The sequence below is a fragment of the Lepidochelys kempii genome, chromosome 2, assembly GCF_965140265.1.
Source record: "Lepidochelys kempii isolate rLepKem1 chromosome 2, rLepKem1.hap2, whole genome shotgun sequence".
NCBI lineage: Eukaryota > Metazoa > Chordata > Testudines > Cheloniidae > Lepidochelys > Lepidochelys kempii.
Window position 1 is genome coordinate 236528284 of NC_133257.1, and position 24899 is coordinate 236553182.

The window sequence follows — 24899 nt, forward strand, 5'->3', positions numbered from 1 at the left end:
GAAGGATGATTTTCTTTTTTGGTGGTTCTGTTCTGTAGTTTCCGCATCTCAGTGTTGCTCTTTTAAGACTTCTGAAAGCATGCACCATGCCTTGTCCCTCTCAGATTTTGGAAGGCACTTCAGGTTCTTAAACCTTGGTTTGAGTGCTGTAGTTATCTTTAGAAATCTCACATTGGTACCTTCTTAGCATTTGGCAAATCTGCAGTGAAAGTGTTCTTAATACGAACAACATGTGCTGGGACATCATCCAAGGCTGCTATAACATGAAATATATGGCAGAATGTGGGTAAAACAGAGCAGGAGGCATACAATTCTTCCCCAAGGAGTTCAGTCACAAATTTAATTAAACACATTTTTTTTTAAATGAATGTCATAAGCAGGTCCTCTGGAATGGTGGCCGAAGCATGAAGGGGCATATGAATTTTTAGCATATCTGGCACATAAATACCTTGCAATGCCAGCTACAAAAGTGCTGTGTGAATGCCTTTCAGGTGACATTGTAAATAAGAAGCGGGTAGCATTATGTCCCATAAATGTAAACAAACTTGTTTGTCTTAGCGATTGGCTGAACAAGAAGTAGGACTGAGTGGACTTTTAGGCTCTACATTTTTACATTGTTTTGGTTTTTGAGTGCAGTTATGTAACAAAAAACCCTATATTTGTAAGTTGCACTTTCACAATAAAGAGATTGCACTGCAGTACTTATATGAGGTGAATTGAAAAATATTTGTTTTATTATTTTTACAGTGTAAATATTTGTAATAAAAAATATAAAGCGAGCACTGTACACTTTGTATTCTATGCTGTAATTGAAATATTTGAAAATGTAGAAAAACATCCAAAAATATTTAATACATTTCAATTGGTACTATATTAACAGTGCAATTAAAAGTACGATTACTCGTGATTAATTTTTTTAATCGTGATTACATTTTTGAGTTAATCGCGTGAGTTTACTGCTATTAATTGACAGCCCTGATTTATATTAATAGAAAAAATAAGTAACATTTTCTAATGCAATAATCCACACACTCTCTAGCCCTTCATGTCTAATAGTAGAATTTTACTACTATGTTTTATGTATTTATTAAAAATACAAAACTTCTCCTATCAATATCTTCTTTCAATACTCCATACTCAAAAACTATGGGCCTGATCCCAAATACACTCACACACGAGTAACTTTATACAAGTAGTCCCACTGAATGCAAGGCATGAGTGCAGGACCAATTCCTATATTGATTAATATGTGCACTGCTTTAATTCAATATAACAAGGCTGGTCAGTTTCATGAACAACATTAATAGCCATGCATGCTAAAGTAGGGGGGAAATCAAGCCTTCAGGACATCAGTTCACCACCACTGAGGGGCAGGAAGGACTTTATCATCACCATGCAGAGCGCTACTCTACATGGACAGGTACAGTATGGAATTGTGTTAACATTACCTGGGAACATCAAGTGTACAACACTGCAAGAGGCAGTGGCTGGACTTTATTTATGGTTACAAGACTTTCTTATATTTAATTATTTTATTCCCTCATCACCAGGCATATATCAATCATTTTTCCAGCAATCTTCCAAGTCTCAAGGTGCTTTACGTGCACACAAAACTCTTAAGAACAATTACGCAGCTAGCATGCTGAGACCACAGCCTATCTTGCTGACCAATACGGTCTCATTGTTTCTTTGTATTCCCTAATCTGTCTCTGTTGTCTCGACTTATACTTAGATTGTAAGCTCTGTGGGGTAGAGACCATCTTTTTGTTCTCTTTTTGTACAGCACATATAAAATCTACCCATCACTATAATCCTCACATTAAACCTATCATATCCCTTCATCCCTCAGCCTACTGTCTTCACCAATGTCCAGGGAAGGAGGCCTGGTTTTTCCAATATGCTCAAGCGGTTAACAAAATTATAGAGGACCAAAGGGTATTAAAAACATCTTAAACTGCCCGTGTTAGCCCAAATAATCTCCTCACACACACCCTGTAACACTCCAACCGACCAAACCTCCCCAAAGATGATTCATAGTCCAAACAAATGCTTCAGCAAAAATGTGCCCTAAAACAGCAGTTCTGAGCCAGGGGTCCAGGGATCCCTGGGGGGACACAACCAGGTTTCAGGGTGTCCACCAACATAAACCAGAGAGCAGAGTCAGCGTTAGACTAACTGGGGCCCAGGGCAGAAAGCCAAATTCCAAGCCCCACTGCCCGGGACTGAAGCCAAAGCCCATAGCAACTTAGCTTTGTGGGGGCCCCTGTGGCATGGGATCCTGACCAATTGCTCTGTTACCTCCTAATACCGGCCCTGGCTTATAATCAACTGAAAAACAGTTGTTGTAGCACAGGTGGGCCACAGAATTTTTATAGCACGTTGGGGGGGAGGGGGGGCTCAGAAAGAAAAAGGTTGATAACCCTGCCCTAAAAGTCAAGCCTGGCAGTTCATCAGGATCTGACTGAGGGAGTGAATTCTATAGCCCAGGAGCTCTTAGAAAGAGCAGAAACTTGAATCTGGCTATCCCCGATGAGTAGCCTAATCACTTTATTATTCTGAGGTAGGAGGCTGTCTCCCTGGGTGTGACCAGAAATGCCATCCTGGACCTGACAATATTTAATTGAAACTGATAGTGGAACTACTAGCAGGAATGTTTCAATGAACCGGAAGATTTTGCTGAAAAATCCACAACAAACGTTACTGTTTATGCACTTAGCTGGTATAAATGGGTCCTGAGAAACCCTCCAGGGCACATTTTCCTCTCACTTACTGTGGTTTTACAGCAGTGCGAGTCAAATTACTTAAGTGGAGTTGCTCTTGATTTTATACCAGTGAGAGTGAAGAATCAAGCCCTTTGCCTTTATCCTGAGAAACATAATTTTGACCCTTTGTGCCCTCCCTGCAGTTTCAATTGGACATAGCATACCTTCATACTAAGGTGTTGTCCACCATTAAAAATTTGACAAATTCCACCCTAGAAGTGTCTGACTTTCCATGATGGTGTTTTAAATGATATAGCTGTAAAGTGCTCTGGAATCCTTGCACTCTGTAAATGAGTTATCAATTATTATTAGTGAGTTTGTCAATGTCCGTAGGATTCTGGTGGGCAACACTAACTGTGCCTGATTACCAAGTCATTCCTTCTGGATGCAGATGTATTTTCATCCCACTCAAACCTTCTTTGGCTTTGCTAGAAATTACAGACATCAGAAATAACAGATTGTGAAGCTAAATAGAAAATGTTTACACTTTGTAAAAAATAATTGATCTCTTATTTTGCCAGGCTTCCTCTTCTGCTCCTTTGTTGCTTCCCTCATTTGAGTGTGGGGAGGGGAGAAGACGACATAGTTCCTGTCCTGCTTGGAAAGACGAGGGCCACAAATCTGGGCCCAAATTTTCAAAAGTGGCCATGAGTTTGGGGCATCCAGCTCAGCACACTTTGGGCCTCAATTCCAGAGGTGCTGAGGACCTTCAGCTCCCTATTGACCCCAGGTGGGGCTGTGGGCACCCAGCACCTCTGAAATTCAGGCCCTAGGTGTCTCATGTCTGGCACCTCCAATCCTGAGGGGCACTTAAGAAAATGCTACGCTTGGATCTTGGCTAGTGGAGAGGTAGGGTGCCAAACGCTGGGTGTCGGAGACAGTCACTTGGGCTCATGGCCCTACCCTATGCAGGCCACTGGTTTCTCCGGGCGAAGTCACTGTACTGGTGGCACTCCCAGCCTCCTCAGCATGGGGGCAGGAGGGGCCAGCGCACAGTACACACATCCCTGGGGTGGGGGCTAGCTCTCCCAGCTCAAACCCTGCCTGCCTCGCTCTGAAGCCAGCACCCACCTGGGTTGAGGTCGCAGGTGAGCTGCACGCCCAGCTCCGAGGCCGGGTAGGCGAAGTCTTCCGCGAGGAACTGGGCGGCTCGCTCCGCCTCTCGGAGCAGCCGGGCGGGCTCCGGGCAGGCCTCTCCCTGCTGGGCGCACTGAGCCCTGCTGCCCGGCCGCGACTTGTGGCGGAGCCGCAGGGGCAGTTTGCATTCAACGCCCTTGCAGTCCCGGCTGGTGCCGTTGGGGGCCCGGGCGGCGCAGTCCCCTCCCGGGCAGCTCTCCCCAGCGCCCCTAGCGGCCGGGGCGGGGAGCTCCGGGCTGAGCGCGGCCGCGCTCCTGGAGGGGACGGCGGGGAGAGGGGCAGCGTGCTGGGCGCTCGGCGCCTGCTTGCCGCGGACGGTGTGGGGGAAGGAGCGGGACGGGCGGCTGGCTCTGCCCGAGCAGCGGGGCCCCAGGCACTGCTGTCGGGGCGGATCTCTATCGCCGCACAGGGCGCCCCGGCAGCCTCCAGCGCCGCTGCCTCCTCCCGCTCCCGCCAGCAGCGAGAGGCAAACCCCGAGCCAGCAGCAGCAGCGAGCCCAGCGCAGCATCTCCAGCCGCATCTGCAAGAGAAAGAGCGAGACAGCGAGCGGTCACGGGGAGCAGCCGCCCCAGCCCCGCGCAGGGGCTCCCAGTGCCTGGACCCCACTCTGCTCACTCGGCGCCCAGGCTCCGTGGCCAGCAGCGTTTTGCCTTGCAGCAGGCACGCCCCACTTGCAGAGTGCACATGCCCCCGGGACCTCCTGGATGGGTTGGCTCACACAGGCACCCTGAAGGGTTCTTCCAGAGCCGGGGGTCTCTGCACGCGCACACACACCCCCACCCACCACCCGGCTGCAGCCAGCTGCAGCTTCCTTCCCCACTCCTTCCGACTTTCTGTGCGTCCCCGCGCCTGTGTCAAACCCTGGGCAAACTCCTTCCAAAGTGGGGCTTGGCTGGTTCCATGGGCCCGGGAGTAGCCAGCTGCTTTACCTAAGAGACGGCGCGGAGCTGCACTTGAGAAGGCCACGCTCTCTGGAGCTGGGCGGCTTGCAAGGGCCAGGCCGGGAGCGGAGGGAGTTTCCTTCCCCAGTCGTGGGGCCTGACCTCCTCTGCAAGCCTGGAAGAATGTTAATGTAGAACATTCCTTAGACTTCATTAGCATCCCCTTCCCCAAGCACCTCCCTTTAACTCTTGCGACTCCAGCGCCCTGGGCTGCGGGGGAAGGTACCTCATAACAAAGATTACACCGCGTAAAGCTTTTAGGCCGTGAGGACTTGCATACGCCGCTATCGTAAAGACAACAGGCATAAACAGCCGCACTTCACTTAAGACAAAGCAAAAGGCAGGGCTCGCGGAGCGGATAAATGCTGGAAGACTGCGACCGTGACCTCAGGGGCTAGCAAACGAGGGACGTTTATTCAAGAGTAAAGTCGACCTTTAGCTAAGCTAGAAGCTGAGGGGGAAGAGAGGGGTTTTCACTTTAATCCAGAGGTAGTGCTAGAGTTGAAGCCTGGTGGTCTCTAGTTTAAAAAACTCTACCCCCATGATACTTCTGATCATAGCAAGACACTTAAGGAGGTGGGAGAAGCAGTGTACCTTTCAAGTGCTCCATGAATAACTCATTAGGGTAGACCCACAAATCTCATCTCTGCCAGGTGCTTATAGAAGAAAAACCAGCACATTTTCTTTCAAAGGGTATGTCCACTTTATTACCAAGTGCAGTTGCACTTTCTGTTATTGGATTTGACTATCAGCAAGGTACACTGAGCTATATTGGGTAAAGTCATACCTATAACCAGAAAAAAAAAAAACAGTATATATTAACTCAATGTCTTCAACCGTCTCCCCTCCCACCCCACCCCCCCAACACAATACTTTACAGCTGTTCAATAAGTCTTTTAAAAATTAAATAGAAGAGGAGAAAGGGCTAGCTCTACTCACACATTTCTCTCCATTTTTTGGTGTTTGAAAGTTTATGTTCCAAATTTAAATTATGTGCACCTGCTGAAGGAAAACCATAGAACAATGCCATACACACAATGGGCCGAATTCAACTCCAGTGACTTCAGTAGGAATAGAGTCACAGGGAAGGCTAACAGCCTGTTAAAAGGCCTGTTCTAGAACAAAAAGGCTGTAATGATAATATTATTCTAGAAAACCAAATTTTGCACACATTTGGTCATGTACCTACATGGTGATCAGATTTCTGATAGTAGAGGCTTCTTAACAGACAGGCATAACAAGATCCAATGGCTAGAAGCTGAAGCTAAAAAAATTCAAGCAAGGTGCCAATTTTTAAATTGGGTACTTAGCCATTGGAACAATTTACCAGTGTGGTGGAGTCTCCCCTCACTTGAAGTCTTTAAATCAGAATTGGATGACTTGCTAGAAGATATGCTGTAGTTTAAGCAGACATAGGTTTAATGCAAGAGGTCAGATTAGATTATTATAATGGTCCCTTCCATCCTTAAAATCTGTGTAAAAACAGTACACTGAAATCAACAGCAAAACTCCTAGCTGTTTCATTTGGACCAGGATTTCCCGGCTCTGAATATTTGCAACATATCTTTTATATGTTCCTTTTGTCTTGCAACACACACACACACACAGTTTTTAATATGCTCTGTGCTTTGTTGTTAATGCTCTTCTCCATTCTTTTTTTAAAAAAATCTTGAACATAAGTATTCCGTGCGACTCCCTATAAGTTTCCTTTATCAACAGCTTTTTCTAGCTCTTACTTAATCTGGATTTAAAAAAACAAAACAAACCACAGCACAATAAGGTCTGACAATTGCTATATATCTGGTAGCATAGGGAACGCGGTCCTCCAAAGTATAGGGCTGATTTCTCAGCCTTTAATGATCCCTAACTCCCCTAGGCCGTTTGCATACAAAAACTGCAAGACTTAATTCAAAGTACGCAGACTCACTTGTGCACCTCTCCAGTAACTTCCAATGATGGCTTGCAGTGAGTTGCAGGAAATTTGTAAGTTCCCAAAATAATTCCACTTCCATGGAATAGTGCACACACATGACTGGGGCAAATTGTGCTCTTGGGTCACACCAATGTAGATCTAGAGCAGCTCCACTGAAGTTAGAATAAAAGGAGTACGTGTGGCACCTTAGAGACTAACAAATTGATTTTATTTATATATTTTATTTGTTTTGAGTAACTGAAGTTAGAGTTACTCAAGATATATGCTGGTATAAATGAGTGCAAAATCTGGCCCCAAGTTTTTATTTGTGCAACATAATTTTGTAGGTTGTACTGTGATCTTCAGAAGGATAAGTATCATGTTCCTATGAGCTACTGTGCAGATGAGATTGTGAGATATTAATAGAGTATTAGGGCTTGTGTTAAGCTTCTGAGAATGACAGAGGAGACATGGTTATTCTTTCTAGGAGTCTGAGCAGGTTCAAATTGAGCTGAGTGGCCTAATAATCATGCTTTGTGTTTGAGTGTGACAAAAATGACTCCTGCTGCACCTACTTAGCAGTATTGGGTACCCACAGCAGTATCATACTAAAGATGAAACAATCACTTCCTCCAGATCCAGTGAAATTGCATTGAATATTTACAGAAAAATGGGGTTAACAAACAGGCCAGAACAGATGCTCTGTGGTTAAGAAATGCTTGCTTCATTTAAAAACAGTAGTAAAAGCTTTCATTGCATTGCTGTGTATCCTGTATATACAGTGTCATTGTAGCTATGCCTACCATATTACCACCTCACCAACTTTGTCTCTCTAATATCCTTTTTATCCTGATACATTAGGTACTGTTTATATCTAGGACTTAAATTCAGCCAGAGCTGTCTGGAGCAAAGGTCTGGTAAATATTTTTTAACACATGGGGTGAGCCCTGACACACCCCAGGGAGCTGAAGTCCAGAGCTCTGACTGGGAGGGCATCGGGGAAGGCGTGTGCTTTGGAAATTGTATATGAGAATTTAAACCTTAAGTATATCCCTGCACCTGGAGAAGCAGCAGCATTTCACTGGAGAGTAGACAAGTTCCAGCAAGCCTGACCAAAAGCCCAGACTGGTAGTGGTGACCTAGCTGACAAAGAACATGACTCAGGAGATGTGGTCAATGTAGGGGACCCAGGGCCTCTTTTTCCCAGGCTGACAAAGAGAAACCAGGGATCTGTGGCACCAGCAGTCTACTTTCCCAAAGAGCAGCAGTCAAGAGTTGCAGTAGCAGGATCCCCACCCCCAAGATAGCAGGAGCAGGAAGATGCCATTTCTGGGGTCCCTTTCCTCCCAAAAGAGCTGAAAATTGTGGTAGGCTGGACCCCTTCTCTGTCCTAGACAGGAGCTATAGCAGCAGCAGGCTCCCTCCCCTGAGTTCAGCAAAGGCCTAATAGCTGCAGCAGATGGGCTTCCCCAGAAGAGTGGGATCTGTGGCAATCGGGGCCTGCTATTCATCTTGCCCAAAGAGCAGGAGCGGTGGCAATGGCTCTCTTCCTCCAACCCACCAGAAGAGGAAGAGCTAACTGTTGAAGTCACAGCTGTTAAAGGGTTTAAAAAACCCACACGCTATAAAACCCTAGTCGTTCCACAGCTTTTTTTTAAAACTCAAATTACTAAAAATATTGAGCTACATGATACACCAGTGTAATAATAAAACTCATCCATTCTAGATGAGCATGTCACATTCTTAGGGAACCAAACTAGAATGCAGGTCCTTCCTGTTCAAACTTTGTCTAAAAGAGCTCTTTCTCAGATGGCAATATAGTCTCATCCAACTCCCATTACAGTTAATGGAAAAACTCCCTTTAGTTTCAATAGAAATTGGATCAGTTCCAGTAGTAGGTTCATTAACTTCTCTGTAGATTAGCCACTAGAGGGCAACATGATCACATGCATGCATTTACCCCACCCCCCCAAACCCAGTCACTAAAGTCCTATCCAGGATCGAAGCTTTCTTGAACTAGCTGCCACCAGAACCCATAGCCAGTTCCTGGTGTCCACAAATAAAATATAATTCCCTTTTCATCCTTCCCTCTCCCTCATTGCCCCATAGCATTTCCTTTCTTATCTTGCTTCCACATGGATATGTACAATGGACTTTCACAGACACAAAAAAATCAATTTTTGAAGTCCATTACAGAAATTTGGGGTGTATTAGCTCCATATGAACAACAGAGTCAGGGCCTGGATCCCAATAACCCCCACACTTCAGGAATATAACATGGGCCCAATCCTATACTCCATTGTCAGGCAAAGGGAGTTTTTCCTGAGTCAAAATCAGGTTTAATATTCTGTGGATGATCTGAATTGCATTAAAAAACAACACACACTAACATTTTTAATGAACACAGACCCCTTTAAATCATAATTTTTAATAATATACCATCACTATTGTGTTTAAGGATAAGTTGCTCCCTTTTCTTGTTCCTAGTCAAATTAGTTGGATTTTATAAAATGCATATGTCTAGAGCTCTACACTTGACTGGATGAATTATAATTGTATAGAATACATTTTGCAAGAAAAAAGTCATGTAACTAAGATATGTTTAATATTTATAAACAGTCCCTACCAGAGTATAAGTAGGAGAAAGCTATCTAATGTAGTCAGACATATCAAATTTAATTCATCTTCATTAAAATCCTTAAATTTAACACTGGAACAATTCCACAATGATTCTAAACCAGATTTAAGCTTTAATTTCTTCTCCTGAAGAGAATGATCTTTTAAAAACTCTTAGAAACTATTGCTCTGATCCTGCAAAGATTTGCAGACTTACTTAACTTTGTGCACTGACTTGCCTGACTTCAATGAGACTATTCACAGTACACAGTTAAATAATTTGTGCATAAATCTTTGCAGGTTTGGGGCTTAACCCGGAATTAAAAAATATTTTTTCCTTATCAAATCATTGAAGTAAAAATGTATCCTTAAAACAAAAATCTTAATTTTTCAGGCTTTAACAAAAAAAAGTACAAGTTACTCACCAGTTTTAGTACATTTAGGTTTCTCAATTTTTAGTTTTTAATCCCAGAACCTGAATTTGATAAATAAAGAAATAGTCTGATTAAAATGGAAAACTCTGTGGCCATTTGCTGAATTAAGATGTTGGGAAGGGGTGTTGATTTGGGGAATTTTTCCACCCCGCCCCCATGATCAATCAATAACGGGGATTGGAGAGGAATGGAGAAGAGAAAAATCACTAACATGCCGCTCCAAAAGCCAGAGTGTACATTCTATAATTATGCTGAGTATACAATACTCTTCATAGGTTTAAAAAAAAAAAAAAGAGGGTCAAATTTAAATGCCAAGATAGTTCTTCATACTGGTTCTGAAATTTTTTCATATCAAATATTCACTTTATTTCTTGTCTGGTTTGCTAAAAAGTCAGTTCTGCAATACAGTGAAATATGATGCCTAATTAGAGCGGAGAAGAACTGATAGATAGTACTATGGATTGATAAGATTCTTCTAATAAAAACACCTTCTGTAGTATGTAATGATTTCTGTGATGACTAAAACTGGAGGATTGAGGAGCTATACACATAGGGACTGAGCAACACCAGTGAAGTAGTTCTTCCCCTTCCCTATGGTATCTGCTGCCATTTCTACAGGTGGACATCTCAGGAATATGGCCTCCCCTAGATGTCTAGGCTATTGTGGTCATCTCTCCTCTATAGGCACGTTTACATCTTGATGGCACAAGAAATATAAACTCACAAATGTCCAGAATGGAGGAGACCCAGAAATTGCTCAACTAATAGCAAATCAGCTAGCTCATATCTCCTTTTCAGCAGCAGACCAGTAATTAATAAAATAAATAGCCAAAACACTATCACTCAGTGTAACCAACACTCTTCCAGATTTAGGAGTTTATCCGCTAACAAAGGAAAGGGGAAATAACTTATTTGAAAGGAAGACTCCCCCTTTGCTATTGACACATATCAAGCCAAGTTATCACAACACATTAACGATTTTGAATCTGAATGGCAAAGAACAAATCATTCTTTGCTATAAAAGATCAAAACCACACTGCCAAATTCTGCATAGAAAGAAGCAATTCAGTGTAACCAAGGTTCATGCAAACAATGGAGGAGTCAAACTTTTTAAAAAAATTCTCAGTTCATGAAGGACATTAAATATCAACGTATTTTGAAAGTAGTCCCCTATAATGGTAGCAGAGCAGGAATAGGATTAAAGCAGTCAGGTCTCAGTGACAAGTGGAGTCAGAACAAAGTGAAAGCTGGTCTCCATTACAACATGGTTAAAACAGGTTTCAGAGTAGCAGCCATGTTAGTCTGTATTTGCAAAAAGAAAAGGAGTACTTGTGGCACCTTAGAGACTAACATTTATTTGAGCATAAACTTTCGTGAGCTACAGCTCACTTCATCGGATGCATACCGTGGAAACTGCAGAAGACATTATATACACACAGAGACCATGAAACAATACCTCCTCCCACCCCACTGTCCTGCTGGTAATAGCTTATCTAAAGTGATCATCAAGTTGGGCCATTTCCAGCACAAATCCAGGTTCTCTCACCCTCCACCCCCCAAACTCACTCTCCTGCTGGCAATAGCTCATCCAAACTGACCACTCTCCAAGTTTAACCAGAATGTCTGGGGGAGGGGGGGCGTAGGAAAAAACAAGGGGAAATAGGCTACCTTGCATAATGACTTAGCCACTCACAGTCTCTATTTAAAGTAGCCTATTTCCCCTTGTTTTTTCCTATGCCCCCCCCAGACATTCTGGTTAAACTTGGAGAGTGGTCAGTTTGGATGAGCTATTGCCAGCAGGAGAGTGAGTTTGTGTGTGTGTGTGTTTGTTTCCGGGGGGTGGTGGTGGTGAGAGAGCCTGGATTTGTGCTGGAAATGGCCCAACTTGATGATCACTTTAGATAAGCTATTACCAGCAGGACAGTGGGGTGGGAGGAGGTATTGTTTCATGGTCTCTGTGTGTATATAATGTCTTCTGCAGTTTCCACAGTATGCATCCGATGAAGTGAGCTGTAGCTCACGAAAGCTCATGCTCAAATAAATTGGTTAGTCTCTAAGGTGCCACAAGTACTCCTTTTCTTTTTGCGAATACAGACTAACACGGCTGTTACTCTGAAACCTGTCACTTAAGGTGAGCTATTACCAGCAGGAGAGCAGGGGGAGGGGGGAACCTTTTGTAGTGATGATCAAGGTGGGCCATTTCCAGCAGTTGACAAGAACGTCTGAGGAACAGTGTGTGGGGGGGAATAAACATGGGGAAATAGTTTTCCTTTGTGTAATGACCCATCCACTCCCAGTCTCTGTTCAAGCCTAAGTTAATTGTATCCAGTTTGCTGAATTGGAATTAATTTGCAAACTGGATACAATTAACTTAGGCTTGAACAGAGACTGGGAGTGGATGGGTCATTACACAAAGGAAAACTATTTCCCCATGTTTATTCCCCCCCACACACTGTTCCTCAGACGTTCTTGTCAACTGCTGGAAATGGCCCACCTTGATCATCACTACAAAAGGTCGCTTCCCTCCCCGCCCCCACTCTCCTGCTGGTAATAGCTCACCTTAAGTGATCACTCTCCTTACAATGTGTATGGTTACACCCACTGTTTCATATTCTCTGTGTATATAAATCTCCCCACTGTATTTTCCACTGAATGCATCTGATGATGAAGTGAGCTGTAGCTCACGAAAGCTTATGCTCAAATAAATTTGTTAGTCTCTAAGGTGCCACAAGTACTCCTTTTCTTTATTCTAGACTAGTTTACCTGTTCACATGCCTTTGAGGATCATGGGGGAAAAGGTAAACAGCTGAATTTACATTTATGTGCAGTAGCAATTTCTATAATCTTCTCTTTCCTTTTGTAAGAAATGAGAATTTCTAGTTTGCCATTGAGTCTCATAAATCACAGCTCAGCTGCTGGCTAGCCCCCAAGGTGCCTAAATTTCCATAGGTGGTTTTGCACATAACTTAACTTCTGACATCACCCCACAGCTAACAAGCAGCTCAGAGGCCTTGTGCAAGCCAGAATTGGGGAAGTCCCAATGCAGAATTCTCAAAGTAGGCACTCTTGGGTATCTTGCCTGCAGGGCCTGAGCTGGTAGGCACGTGTGCCCATCTGTCACAGGATAACCACTGGGCTATTGCGTAAGGCACTATCTGGGACATGGGAGACTTAGAATTAAAATCCCTCATCTGATTTGGGACAGGGACTTGAACCTGCGTCTACCACATCCCAGATGAATGCCCTAATCCAGTGGTTCTCAAACTTTTGTACTGGTGACCCCTTTCACATAAAAAGCCTTTGAGTGCTATCCCTCCTTATAAATTAAAACACCATTATAAATGCTGGAGGCAAAGTGGGGTTTGGGGTGGAGTCTGACAACTCATGACCCCCTCCCCCGTATGAACCTTGTGACCCCCTAAGGGGTCCTGACCCCCAGTTTGAGAACCCCTGCCCTAATCACTGGATAACTGTGGGGCTGGGGAGGTTAGTCCCTTCAGGAAAAGGAGACTACATTAACAATTTTTTAAGCCATACATTCTATAGGGGCTTAGTGTAAGTGTGGATCAAGCCCTCTGCATCTCTCTCAAACGGTTATTCTCTTGTGATCAATACATTACATATTAAAGGCACAGAAGTTCAGACAAAAAATCCAACCCCTATGAATAAGGGTTTCTCTTTTCTTAAAGAAAAAACACACATTTTTGTTCTGCAAGAGGAAAACAAAAATTAACTTCTCCTGTTACTAGTGGAGAACTCTACACAATAATTCAAATGTTTCTGTTGAACAATACTCCAGCATCTGATGGTCTCAAGTGCCCTCTGTAAGCAGTTTATATTGATCTTTGCTCCAAGCTGTGAAATGTTTATGGCTGGTTCTTTTAAGCCTGGCTTTATTCGGCATCAAGAACCCAGGTCTCATTTTAATAATCCTCAGAATAGGACAGGATCAATTACAAAGATTTCTTCTTAACCACAGTTTAAAACTTTCTTTTTAAATACAAATGATCAAATTAGAAATGTTTGAAACATTGATCTAGATCCAGTTGGGTTTATTCTGCTCAAGAAAGATATTTCTCAGTTAGTCCAAGACTATTGTTTGGTTTGGCCTTTCTTAGTAGAAATATTAACCTGCAATAATACTGTTTCTGGAAAGAAAAAAGGCCTTGAATAGGTTCTCCCCCCTACCTCCTCTATACCAGGTTCACTTACATCCTGTGTTTGTTCAGTACTTTCAGAAGCTGTAGCACAATTTCTTTGCTGTGGTTAGCACAATTATCTAAGATACTATGGTAACGAGGGCTATATCAGTATGTGTTGAGCACCTCACAATCTTTAACTTATTTATCCTCACAACAGCCCTCTGAGGGAGGGAAGTGCTATTATCCTCCCCCCCCCTTTTATTTTTTAAATAGACAGGGAACTGAGCCACAGACAGCTTAGGGGTCAGATTTTGTGAGGTATATAGGGGCCTAAAGCTGTCAAGTGGGGTTGTTTGCCTCTTTTGGCACCTAAATTCATCTCAAAATTTGTCCCTGCATGACTTGCCCAAAGTCACACTAGCAGCCTGTGGGAGAAAAGGGACTTGAATGACAATCACCATAACAACTGAGCCACCCTTCCTCTCCAGCTATAGTACTATCGCTCCATGGCCTAGTTTTCTGTACATAGGAGGGAAAAGGAAGACTTCCCTACTTCACAAGGAGGTTGTGAGGATACATACTATAGTATCTGTGCACCTCATAATCTCTAATGTAACAGGAGCCATATAAATATCTAAGACAGACTGAAATCTTGTGGTGAAAAAATCTTCAATTTTTTCAGGAAAATGTGCAAACACATAAAAGTGGGTCCTGCTTAAGGGAGAAAGCATTTCCTTTATGCATTGAGTGTGAAGATTTGGGACCCTATTCTGCTGTTCTTGGTGTCCTCAAATAAATAAGATGTTCAGGGGCATGTTTGTAGATTAAGGGTAGAATAATTCATTTGCCTTACAGACTTTATCTTCTTTTGGGGATGGGGTGGGAGGAGCAGGTCAGTAGGAGGACTAGATAACTGAATATGAAGAAAATGATGAATGAGGACATTGAGTTCTGTTCTGGAAATCCTGTTGTCTTTGCAAGTTTATTTCAACAACACATCAGGAGAAAAATATATGTTTGGATTTCTGATGGTCTCTACAGAGATCAAATCAAGTACATATTTTACCATACAAAATGAGAACAGCCACTGTCCACTTAAAAAAGGCCAACAAAATACTCTCCCTGTGCCAGCTGCTACTATTACTCAGAATGCAACTTTCAGTTTCAGCTTTACCTGAAATGCATAAGTCTCACCCTGGCCCTCTGATATCTCCTCATGGATGTCCAACTGTCAGCTTAGGTTCAACATGGTTAAAGCAGGAGTACTTACTCCCCCACCATCCCCACCACCTGCTTCCCAGTCACCCTGAACACCACAACCATCCTACCTATCCCTCAATCCCATAACCTGGGTCACATCTTTTACTCAGACTTCTCCAGGTTCTCACATCCCAGCTTTGTCAAAATATGGCCAGTTCTTGCTGTGTTACATCTCCAAGATGCCTCTCTTATCCATCCACACTGCTAAAACTCATCTCAATTACAGCAATATCCTTTTTTCGGGCTTTGACAAATGCCTTCTTGCCCCACTCATCTCCATTCAGAATGCCACTGTACACATTCTCTAAGCTAGTTACAATGATGACAGTCCTCTTTGAATCCCTTCGCTGACTTCCCCTTCTCTATCATATCAAACATAAGTTGCTTGTTTTCACTTTCAAGGCCCTTCATGACATCTCCACCCTACCTATCATCTCTCATTCCTTATCAAAATTTGAATTCCAATCCCAAATCAGCCCACCTTTGGTAGCCTCCACCACCCATTTGTTATATTTGCAAACAAGTGCCTTCTTGCTTTCTCCCACGCTGATTCTCATGCTCAGGAGGTGCACCCCATAAATGTCTACAAAGCTTTCTTCAAAACACTCATTTGCCTTGATGCCATAAACTAAAGCAAAAATGGCACCTCAACAAAGAGGCATTTGCCCAGGAAGTGAGTGAAGTGGACCTCGGGTACAAGGTCAACAAGGACATTGAGATGAGGACTATGAAGAGTTTCTTGCAGATAATGTCAGCAGCTAAGACAAAGTCATTGAAAATGCTGGGTCGCAAGCAGAGGATCAGCAAGGAAACTGAATCTGATAGCGAGGAGGGCTTGCATGAAATTAGAAGGAAAAATGGGTGAAGAATACAGAACACTGCAAAGAAATTTGAACTTCACACAAAGACTTTAGAAAGCAGTGGAGAGAGGCGGCTGAAAAGAATGAGAGTCTGAAGAAGGTAGAATGAGGATGTTAGGCTGAAACAGATTATTGCGGCTGTGCTGAAAGATGAAAATGGTGAAAGGACATTGGAGAGGTGCAAGATGAATGAAATATGTACAACATTCTACAATGATCTCTATTCCTCGCATGTCAATGTCCAGTGTACACTGTCAAGGCAGCAGGTTACGGAAGAAGTTCCCGATGTTATGTGGGAAGAAACTGAATATGCAGTTCACAACAAAGAGAGGGAAGAGTCTGGGAGTGGACAATGTTTGACTAGAATATCTTCAAAGCATTGGTGCAATGATTCACCACCTACATCAATAGCAAGCGTGTTCCAGATGCATGGAAGAAATCAAAAATACTATTGATGAAGAAAGGTGATCCAGAAGAACTAAGCAACTACAGTCTGATCACACTCCTCTCAAGTCTTCACCCGTATCATACTCCAATTAAGATGGATCTTGAAATGCACAAAAGCAGAGAACAAGCTGGTTTCTGCTCAGGGTATTTGACAATTGATCACATCCATTCAGTTCGGCAGCTCATCGAAAAATGCAAGGAATACAAAGTACCACCGTGTATTGCATTTATCAACTACAAAAAGGCATTTGACTCTGTAGAGATTAACGCTGCATTCAACACGCTCAATGAAATCAGAAGAGATGCGAGGTACATTAACCTGCTGGAGAAAATTAACTGCAATTGCTCGACAGAGATATTACTCAATGTCCCCTGCATTATTACTATACACAGAAGAGTTAGACAATGGAACAATCTCACTGAAGCGGTTTGCAGCAGTACTGGAGTCGCTGTTCAAGAAATTAAACTGGGAAGAAGAAATCAGAATTGACTAAGAACAGTTAACATGTCTTCTCTTCGCTGATGACTGTATAATACTGGCAAAGGACACAGCGGAACTGGAGAACAAATTGCAGTAACTGCAAACACTTCCACATATCGGGTTGGAAGTGAACACGTCAAAGAGGCAGTGGATGCAAAATGAGCTTTGTGCAAAAGGAATCATCCCTGGAAACAGGAGAGAAATTGAGGAGGTTGACAAATGTATTTATCTGGGTCAGCAGTGGAGCAGAAAACTAATTCAAAGGGGAATGCAGTAGGAGGCAAAAGGCTGGGTGGGCAAGTTTCAACAAAATAAAGTGGTCTCTAATGGATGATGAGCTGCCCATGAAGAAAAGGAAAGAACTGTTTAACTCCACTGTTCTGCTAGCTGTTCTGATATACAGAGTAGAAAGCTGGTCAACAATGAAAGCGGAGGAAGAAAAATTCACTGTCACCCAGAGAGCAATGCAAAGGTGAATGTGTAAGATATTGCTCTGTGATCATATACCAAATGAGGAGATCAGAAGGTGTACAGAGGTGACCAATGTAGTGCAGGAAATGTACAATGCAAAGTGAAGATAGGCAGGTCATGTAGTCCGCAGGCAAGACAATTGGTGGACAACCCGCATCAGTGACTGGATCCCCAGAGACCACGAGTGACTGCTGGGCAGACCAAAAATGTGCTGTGCTGATCCCATGAGAAAACTTTGGCCAGAAATGGAAAGAACTTGCTCGCAACAAAATAGAATGGTGTTGTGTCAACTCGCATTCGTGGAGGGATGGACGAGGACAGGCTGAACAAAGGTGACAGCACCACATCACAAATAGGTCACTCAGTTAATATATCCAAGATGGTGGGTTTCATAGGGGAGTACTTCAGCAATAATCTAGGCTGTGACAGAGGAACATTTCAAATCCTGCCCTGTAAAGCTGCCTCACTTGATCCCCAACAGAGGAAACTATAGAAGAGGTAACAAAATATTAAGGTCTAGATTATCTAACCCTTATTTTTGGGAGGACTAATTCACATGGATAGTTCCTTTTATGTCAATGGAACTACTCCTGCAAGTATGAGCCTGATCCAAAAGATTCCTGCTGACTTCAGTAGGGTTTGGATCAGCCTCTAATGTGCTCACCAAATGAGCAATAGCTGCACAATCTAACCATGAGCTAAATTACAATTTCTGGAAGTGAACATTTACGGCTCTGAATGAAGTAAGGCTCACAGTTGAACTTTTTGATCATCACATACTAACATTATTCTTATTTGTAATACAGTAGCATCTGGAAACCTGACCTGAGATTGGGGCCCAATTGTGCTAGGCAGTTACTGAGTAACTCATCAGTTGCTATTACGCTAGCATTCAATGCACAAGCTGTAGAAGAAATAAATTGGTGAATACTTATTTGAATATTTGACCAACAACAAATCTAAAATAAAGCCATATGGTGAGAGAGGATCCTCATGCTAAGACAGACCCCTTCTCTTAAAGGGAATCAATAAGAATTTACATTTTGCAAGGGCTTAGTAGCTAACCTGCATTGCTACTCCATTGTTCAGTCAGGCTCACCAGAAGATTTTAAAATATATGACAACAAGAGTGCTAGAGTAGACATACCCAATTTAGTAGTAGCATTTTGTCCAGTGAAGGTCTCTTCTATTGTTTATCAGTTGGCCAGTGACTGAAGGAAACCCAGGAAAGGCAGAAGTGATGCAGGTAGGAAGAACAGGAGGGGAACTAGGGAGCAACTAAGGAGGCTGTAATACTCTTCCAAGCTTCACCCAACAAGCTGCACCCACACAGGACACCAGGATAAAATACCCTTCCCAGTAGGTTGCAAAGATGAACCTATGAGCATGCATGCGGTCTTGGCTCAGCTTCACCTCAATGAGGTTTAAATATAGCCATGGATTTTTTTTGGCCATGACTTCCCCTCTGTAATATTCCAATAACCTGCTGAGCTCCAGGGGCTTAGTTCCTCCTTGCCGGGAAAGAGGTGGGGAAAGAATCCCAACACATAAGTAGTAGTATTCCCCAAGCAGTGCTCAATTTGGGCCAGGGCTTTCCAGGGCTGAGCCCCAGTACCTGTAGGCTTGGGGGGTTCATAGCCCCAGCCCCTCTGGGTTTGCTGCATCAGTTATGAAAGTAACAAAAATTGCTTGAACCCTGGCACCTCTCTCATTACAAGTTCAAACTGCTCCCAAGCCCACCCATTTGTGGCTCCAAAATGAGCAGTCACTCAGAGTAGATTGTGTACGACTTCATAATGATACTTCCTCTTTCATTCTGTCATGCTCTGATGAGCAGCAAAAGCACTAATATTGACATTAAGTGCAATCATTGGTATAGGTGTTAGAACCCATTGAGGGGAATGAGGCAGCTGATTCCATTCTGAGCTAATATTTCATGCTCTCTACAAACAAGGAGATCACTTCAAGTGTGGGCACACACAAACACACACATATGCCTGAGAGTGTGCTGGGCACCAGCTCCTATTAAAAGCCATGGATGGGCAGGCACAAGCCTGCCCATAGATAAAGGTGCCCTCTCCCCCCAATGGGAGGAGGTACCAGACCCAATCTGATATCCCTGACAGGCCATGGGACCAGGGTGAAATACAAACTGGCCCACCACAGCCGCTCACCCTCCATAGGTAGTGGAAGGTTCTGCCACTTGGTGTCAGGGTGGGACGTAAGGGTGAAGAAGTGAAATGTATGGAGCACAAGCATGTACAGCTATTGCCTAGGTATGGCTCAGAAATGAACTGGCTGCAGATCATGCAGCCAGCTTGGGTTGTGTGGAGGGGGCAGCCAGTGAGCACCCTCCTGCAGGACCTGCTCAAGGAAAGCCTGAGAGGTGGGTGGTAAGCCTTCCCTCACCTCCTGAAATATGCACCAGGAGCCACGCTGTCCCCCCAGTCATAGTCCAGGAGGTCTCTGAATCATGGTGGTATGTGCCAGGACCAACCTCCAGTGCATCAGAGGGGTACTCTGCCATATGCACAGAGCTGGGGGTTGTGTACAGGCAAAGGACACCACAGACCTGGTCTTTGAAAATGAGACCAGCTTCCAGGTCTGGGGGAGGACCTGGTAGAAGACCAGCAGCTCGGAAAGGTCTCACAGAAGGCCCCTCAGATGGAGATAAGAGTTGCTGGTCATATCAGAGCCCTCAGAGGAATATGTTCCAGTGTGTTCCACACCACACTAACTGCACCATAAAGGAATCTCTGCATGGCCTAGAAGTGGAAGACCTGGACCTGATTGCAGAGGCAGAGCACAACCTGTCCCCACTGCTCCTCCAGGGGAGACTCCGAACCCCTGCAGAAACCCAGTACAGCCCTGCCCAAAAGAACTCCACTTAGTCTCTGGAGGAGGGCCACGGTACCTGGGGCTGGGCTTAGAGCATTGGGCCACTGCCAGAGCATGGACAGGACCAGCTGGTTAAGCACTAGGGCCTGCTCCTGCAGGGAAAAGCACCAGAGCAGTCCTGTTCACTTCTGCAGCTGCTCAGCCACCCTGTCCAAGTTATGACAGTTTTTTGACAGGAAGAGATGGGCGGCAGAGAGGTAGCAGCAGACCTGCATTCCAGGGGATAGCCTGGAGTGCAGGTGGTAAGGAGCCTGCCCACCACCCACCCCCAACCATCAGGCCAAAGTTCTTGACCGCATTGACCCGGGTGGAGGCGGCCACCATGTAGAGATCTTGGCAGGCCTCCATATACACCAGGTCAGCCCGAGTCCTGCACCACAAGAAGCACATCAGCATATGCTGACAGGACCACCTGTAACTCTGGATTGCAGAGCATCAACCCTGTCAATCTCCTGCAGAGGAGAGAGGAAGGACGTGATGGTCAGAGTGTACAGTTGGCTTGACAGTGGGCAGCCGTAGCACACTCCTCAACCAAAGATGACAGGTTTGGTCAGGGTCCAGTTGAGCTTGACCAAGTGCTCCATGGAAGCTTACAGCACCTGGAGAAAGCCCACAAACCAGGGCCCAAACCCAAATGCCTGTAGAGTGCCCAGGAGATACCCATGGTCCACCTTATCAAACACCTTCGCCTGGTCCATGGACAGGAGGCCGAATGACAGACCATCCCTACACCCGAGCTGGAGGAGGTCCTGACCAAATAAAGATTATCAAAGATTGTACAGTGCAGGACAGAGTAGGTCTGGTTGGGATGCACCATATCTACCAGCACAGACCCCCCCACTTCACTTCGCAAATATTATGCACAGTACAGCAGGCTGCAATGACTATCACAGTATTTTCCTCATTGAGGTTTAGCCTGCCAAAAATGCAGCACCATCAACTCTTTAATCTGACATATGCAAATTCAGCAATCATTTGGCACCTGCTGAACCTGTTGTTTAAGCACTCCTGGCTGCTGTCAAGGTTCCCAGTGTAAGGCTTCATGAGCCAAGGGAGCAAGGGGTAGGTGAGGTCTCAGGATAACTATGGGTATTTGCACATCCCCCATTGGAATTTTATGGTCTGGAAAGAAAGTCCCAGCATGCAGCTTTCTATACAGTCAAGTGTTCCAAAGGAGATTTGCATCATGCACCTTCCCTGACTACTCTGCACCTATGTCAATGAAATGGTCCCAGTGATCCACCAGTGCCTGCAAGACCATGGAGAAGTAGCCCTTTCTGTTGACGTGCTCCATCACAAGATGGTCAGGGGCCAAAATGGGTGAGTGTTCCATCTATCACCTCCACCGCAATTAGGGAATCCCATTGCCTCAAAACCATCAGTTATTTCCAGCACATCACCAAGAGTTGCAGTCTTTTGTAGCATGAGGCAATTAATGGCCCTGCACACTTGCATCACCGCAATCCCCAGAATGGACTTCCCAACTCCAAACTGATTTGTGATGGATCAGAAGCAGTCTGGAGTTGCCAGCTTCCACACAGCAATTGCCATGCACTTTTTCACAATGAGGGCAGCTCTTGTTCTGGTATCTTTGTGCCACCGTCCTGGGGCAAGGTCTGCACACAGTTCCAGAAAGGTGGATTTGCGCATCCAAAAGTTCTGCAGCCACTTCTAGTCATCCCATACATGCATCATGATGCGATACCACCACTCAGTGCTTATTTCCCAAGCCCGGTACTGACAGTCCACTGTGTGCAGTTGTTCTGTGAATGCCAGCAGCAATCATGAATTATTTGTTTCCATGGAAGACAGAAGGGCAGGTACCACCGATTCTCTGTTTTACAGTTCCTGAAATACTGCAGGACCAGCTGTGTTGTGTTCATAATGCTTATCACCAGACATGTCAGCAGGTCTGGATCCATGTGGTCAGGCAGTAATGGCAGGTGCACTGTTTACAAGGGCTGCTAAAAAACAGCACAAAATGTAGTTGGAAGCCCATGGAATGATGGGACAGAAAACTGCATCATGGGACAGCAAGCATGCCTCCATGATGCACTGCAAACTGTTCCCAGCGCTCCCAGTGGCAGAAGGTGATAAGTTGCACCCAGTCGGATAGCTACTCACAATGCAGTTCAGTGACTGTGGCTGCACTCCGCCAATACAAGGAGTATTGCGTGACCATGCACAATGGATGTAATTAAAAGGGACTTATGACTAGTGTAACTAAAGTTGACTTAGGCTATGTCTACATTACAGAATTAAGTGTCTCACCTAAATACAAGATCAAACAGATAGTTTAATATAAGTAATTAGCACATAATCTAAGGGACCATTCAAGGTGAAGTGGCCCATTAACACCTCTGTAGTCATAGGACTAAAGAGGGGTTAGTGGTTTACAGATTGTTGTAATAAAGACTGGATTTATAGCTTATTAAGACTATGATTTTTAGAGTCTAATAGGGTTATGAATTTAAGCTCCCAGACTCATTTTTCAAAGTGTTGTGTAAGTTTCCTTTGAGGATGAGGACTACTAGGTCACATATAGAGTGATCTAAGTGACATGTAATCCGGACTATGGCAACACATTCTGCATAGAGCAAATTGTGAGGACCAAATGGAATCTTCTCCTAGTTCAACATATCTTCTAGGTGGAAGAGATAAACAAGAGCATGTCACAGTTATACTACATGCTTTTCCTGTCTGCTTCCAAATTTGTTTGACGTGCTTGGGGCAGAGTCTGTGTTCCATTGTGGAGTCTTTTGGCAGCATAAAGGGACCATTTAGCTAAAACAAGCCATTGGGGAATATTGCAACTATAAGAGGCTTTCTGGGCGGAAGAATATTTGTAAAAAGACTATTTTTGCAGCTGTTCACCTGCCCTGGTATCTGCTGCTTGAGCTGTGGAGAAATAAGTGATTAGGCAATATCTCCACTTCTCACTTCCACAGGTTGGACCCCCTCCCACAAAAGCTCATACCCTCACTTCCTTCTCATCCAAGGCAGGACTGCATTGTGCAATATTTAGCAAAGATGTGAATATAAAACTGAATCTTACTCAGTGGTATGCAGCTAAGATACCTACCACATCATACTATATTTAGACTGTTTTAGCATGCTGCAGTTTTAGCCAGTACATTGTAGAAAAATGTATAATATTTGGACTCTAATGTCATGGGCCAGATTCTCCAGCCACTGGAGGATTCCCCTTGGTTTGGGTGGCTCTCCACTGTGTACCCACCCAACACCCTCAGTTGCTGGCATAGGAGGAATAGTTGTATCCAGGGAAAAGGGGACATGACCAGTGCACCATGGTGATCCCTTGGGGCCATTTGCAACTGATGCTCTTTAAAGCAACCTTTGGGCTGTTTTGGTTTATGCCTGCAATGGAGCCCAGATGACCCAGGTTCAGAGAAGCATAAAGGTGGCTTACGACCCCTTTGCAGATCCTGTTCTCAGCTGCATTAAAATGATACTTGGCTGCAGCTGAGAACTGGGTCAATGGATTAATACACACATGGAAGAAGATAGTTAACTTTATGGTGCATGCAAGTGACTTTTTAAATCAGACCGTACTTACAGATGTATTAGTGATACCCTAAAAGCGATTACAAAAACTGCTAAATCAGAAAAAGAAAACTGCAGTTGTATGAAGGAGACAAGACACCAATCCTGCTAGAGCTCCCATTGGTGGCTAATGTGTTCCCTCATTTAGAATGCAAACCCCACCAAACTGAGCCCTCATAGACTAACATTGATATGGATTTCACTTGTGTCACTAACTTCATTGCCAAGTATACCCTGTGGTAGCATGGGGAAGTATGCATTTGTCTGTGGTACCTACACTAACTATATCCTGTGGGGGCTGGGCATATTTGGTCCACATGTTCAGTTAATTTCATGGAAATTCCCATTCAACATTGAAGAAAAAGAGGTATCCTATGGGAGATGGTCAGTAGTGAAAGGCATGATCACTAGAAGAAGGCAGATAGAGACTATACTGCAGGGAACAGTCACATGCTAAATGACCTGGCTGGTCTTTAATTTCTTTTATTCTATGAGCTACTTCTCAGGCTGTCCCCAGAGATGGAAAGGAGCTTAAAGATAAACTCAAGTGTTTTGGGATGTTTGGTACCTAGTACTGTGATAAACTGCCCTTCCACAACATAAACCTCAGAACCAAGACTGAGGAGTTTGTAGGATTTCTGCAGAACTGTTCATGTTTTATTCTTCCCTATTTGCCCTGCACTAGAGCTGGTTAAAAGAGAGGGGGAGGGAGCGATAAAATGGCCTTTTTAAAAGTAAAAAACTGTTGACAGTAACACAAAAAAAGGAAGTTTTTCCTGCAAATTTTTAGCAAAATTTATCAAAATTGTGGACCAGCTCTGCACAGATGGCTAAATTCACACCCTATGGCGAGGGCCAGGGCAAGGCCTGAATACTATTTGAACCTCAAAATAGGATTTAGGTAGAAATTAAATGGTGTATGGGCCTTGGGTTGACTCAGGTAGGTTTAGAGCCTGCTCTTCTATGCCCTAGAT

General features: G+C 44.1%; 1 protein-coding gene and 1 pseudogene across 3 annotated transcripts in view; one reads left to right on the forward strand and one right to left on the reverse strand.

The window, feature by feature from the left end:
* LOC140907709 (uncharacterized) overlaps positions 1-24899 on the reverse strand; it is a 42652-nt gene that overhangs the window by 9760 nt on the left and 7993 nt on the right. The window contains exons 2-4 of one of the 3 annotated variants that reach the window (XM_073334277.1): positions 5435-5627; positions 4829-4955; positions 3834-4419 (exon numbers count right to left, since the gene is read on the reverse strand). In XM_073334277.1, coding sequence (XP_073190378.1) covers positions 3834-4419 — 586 coding nt within the window. In that variant the 5' untranslated portion in view covers positions 4829-4955; positions 5435-5627. Of the gene's footprint in view, positions 1-3833; positions 4956-5434; positions 5628-9793; positions 9844-24899 lie in introns of all 3 variants that reach the window. The other 2 variants (XM_073334278.1, XM_073334276.1) reach the window with 2 other exon arrangements.
* LOC140906178 (uncharacterized) lies at positions 16105-17799 on the forward strand (annotated as a pseudogene).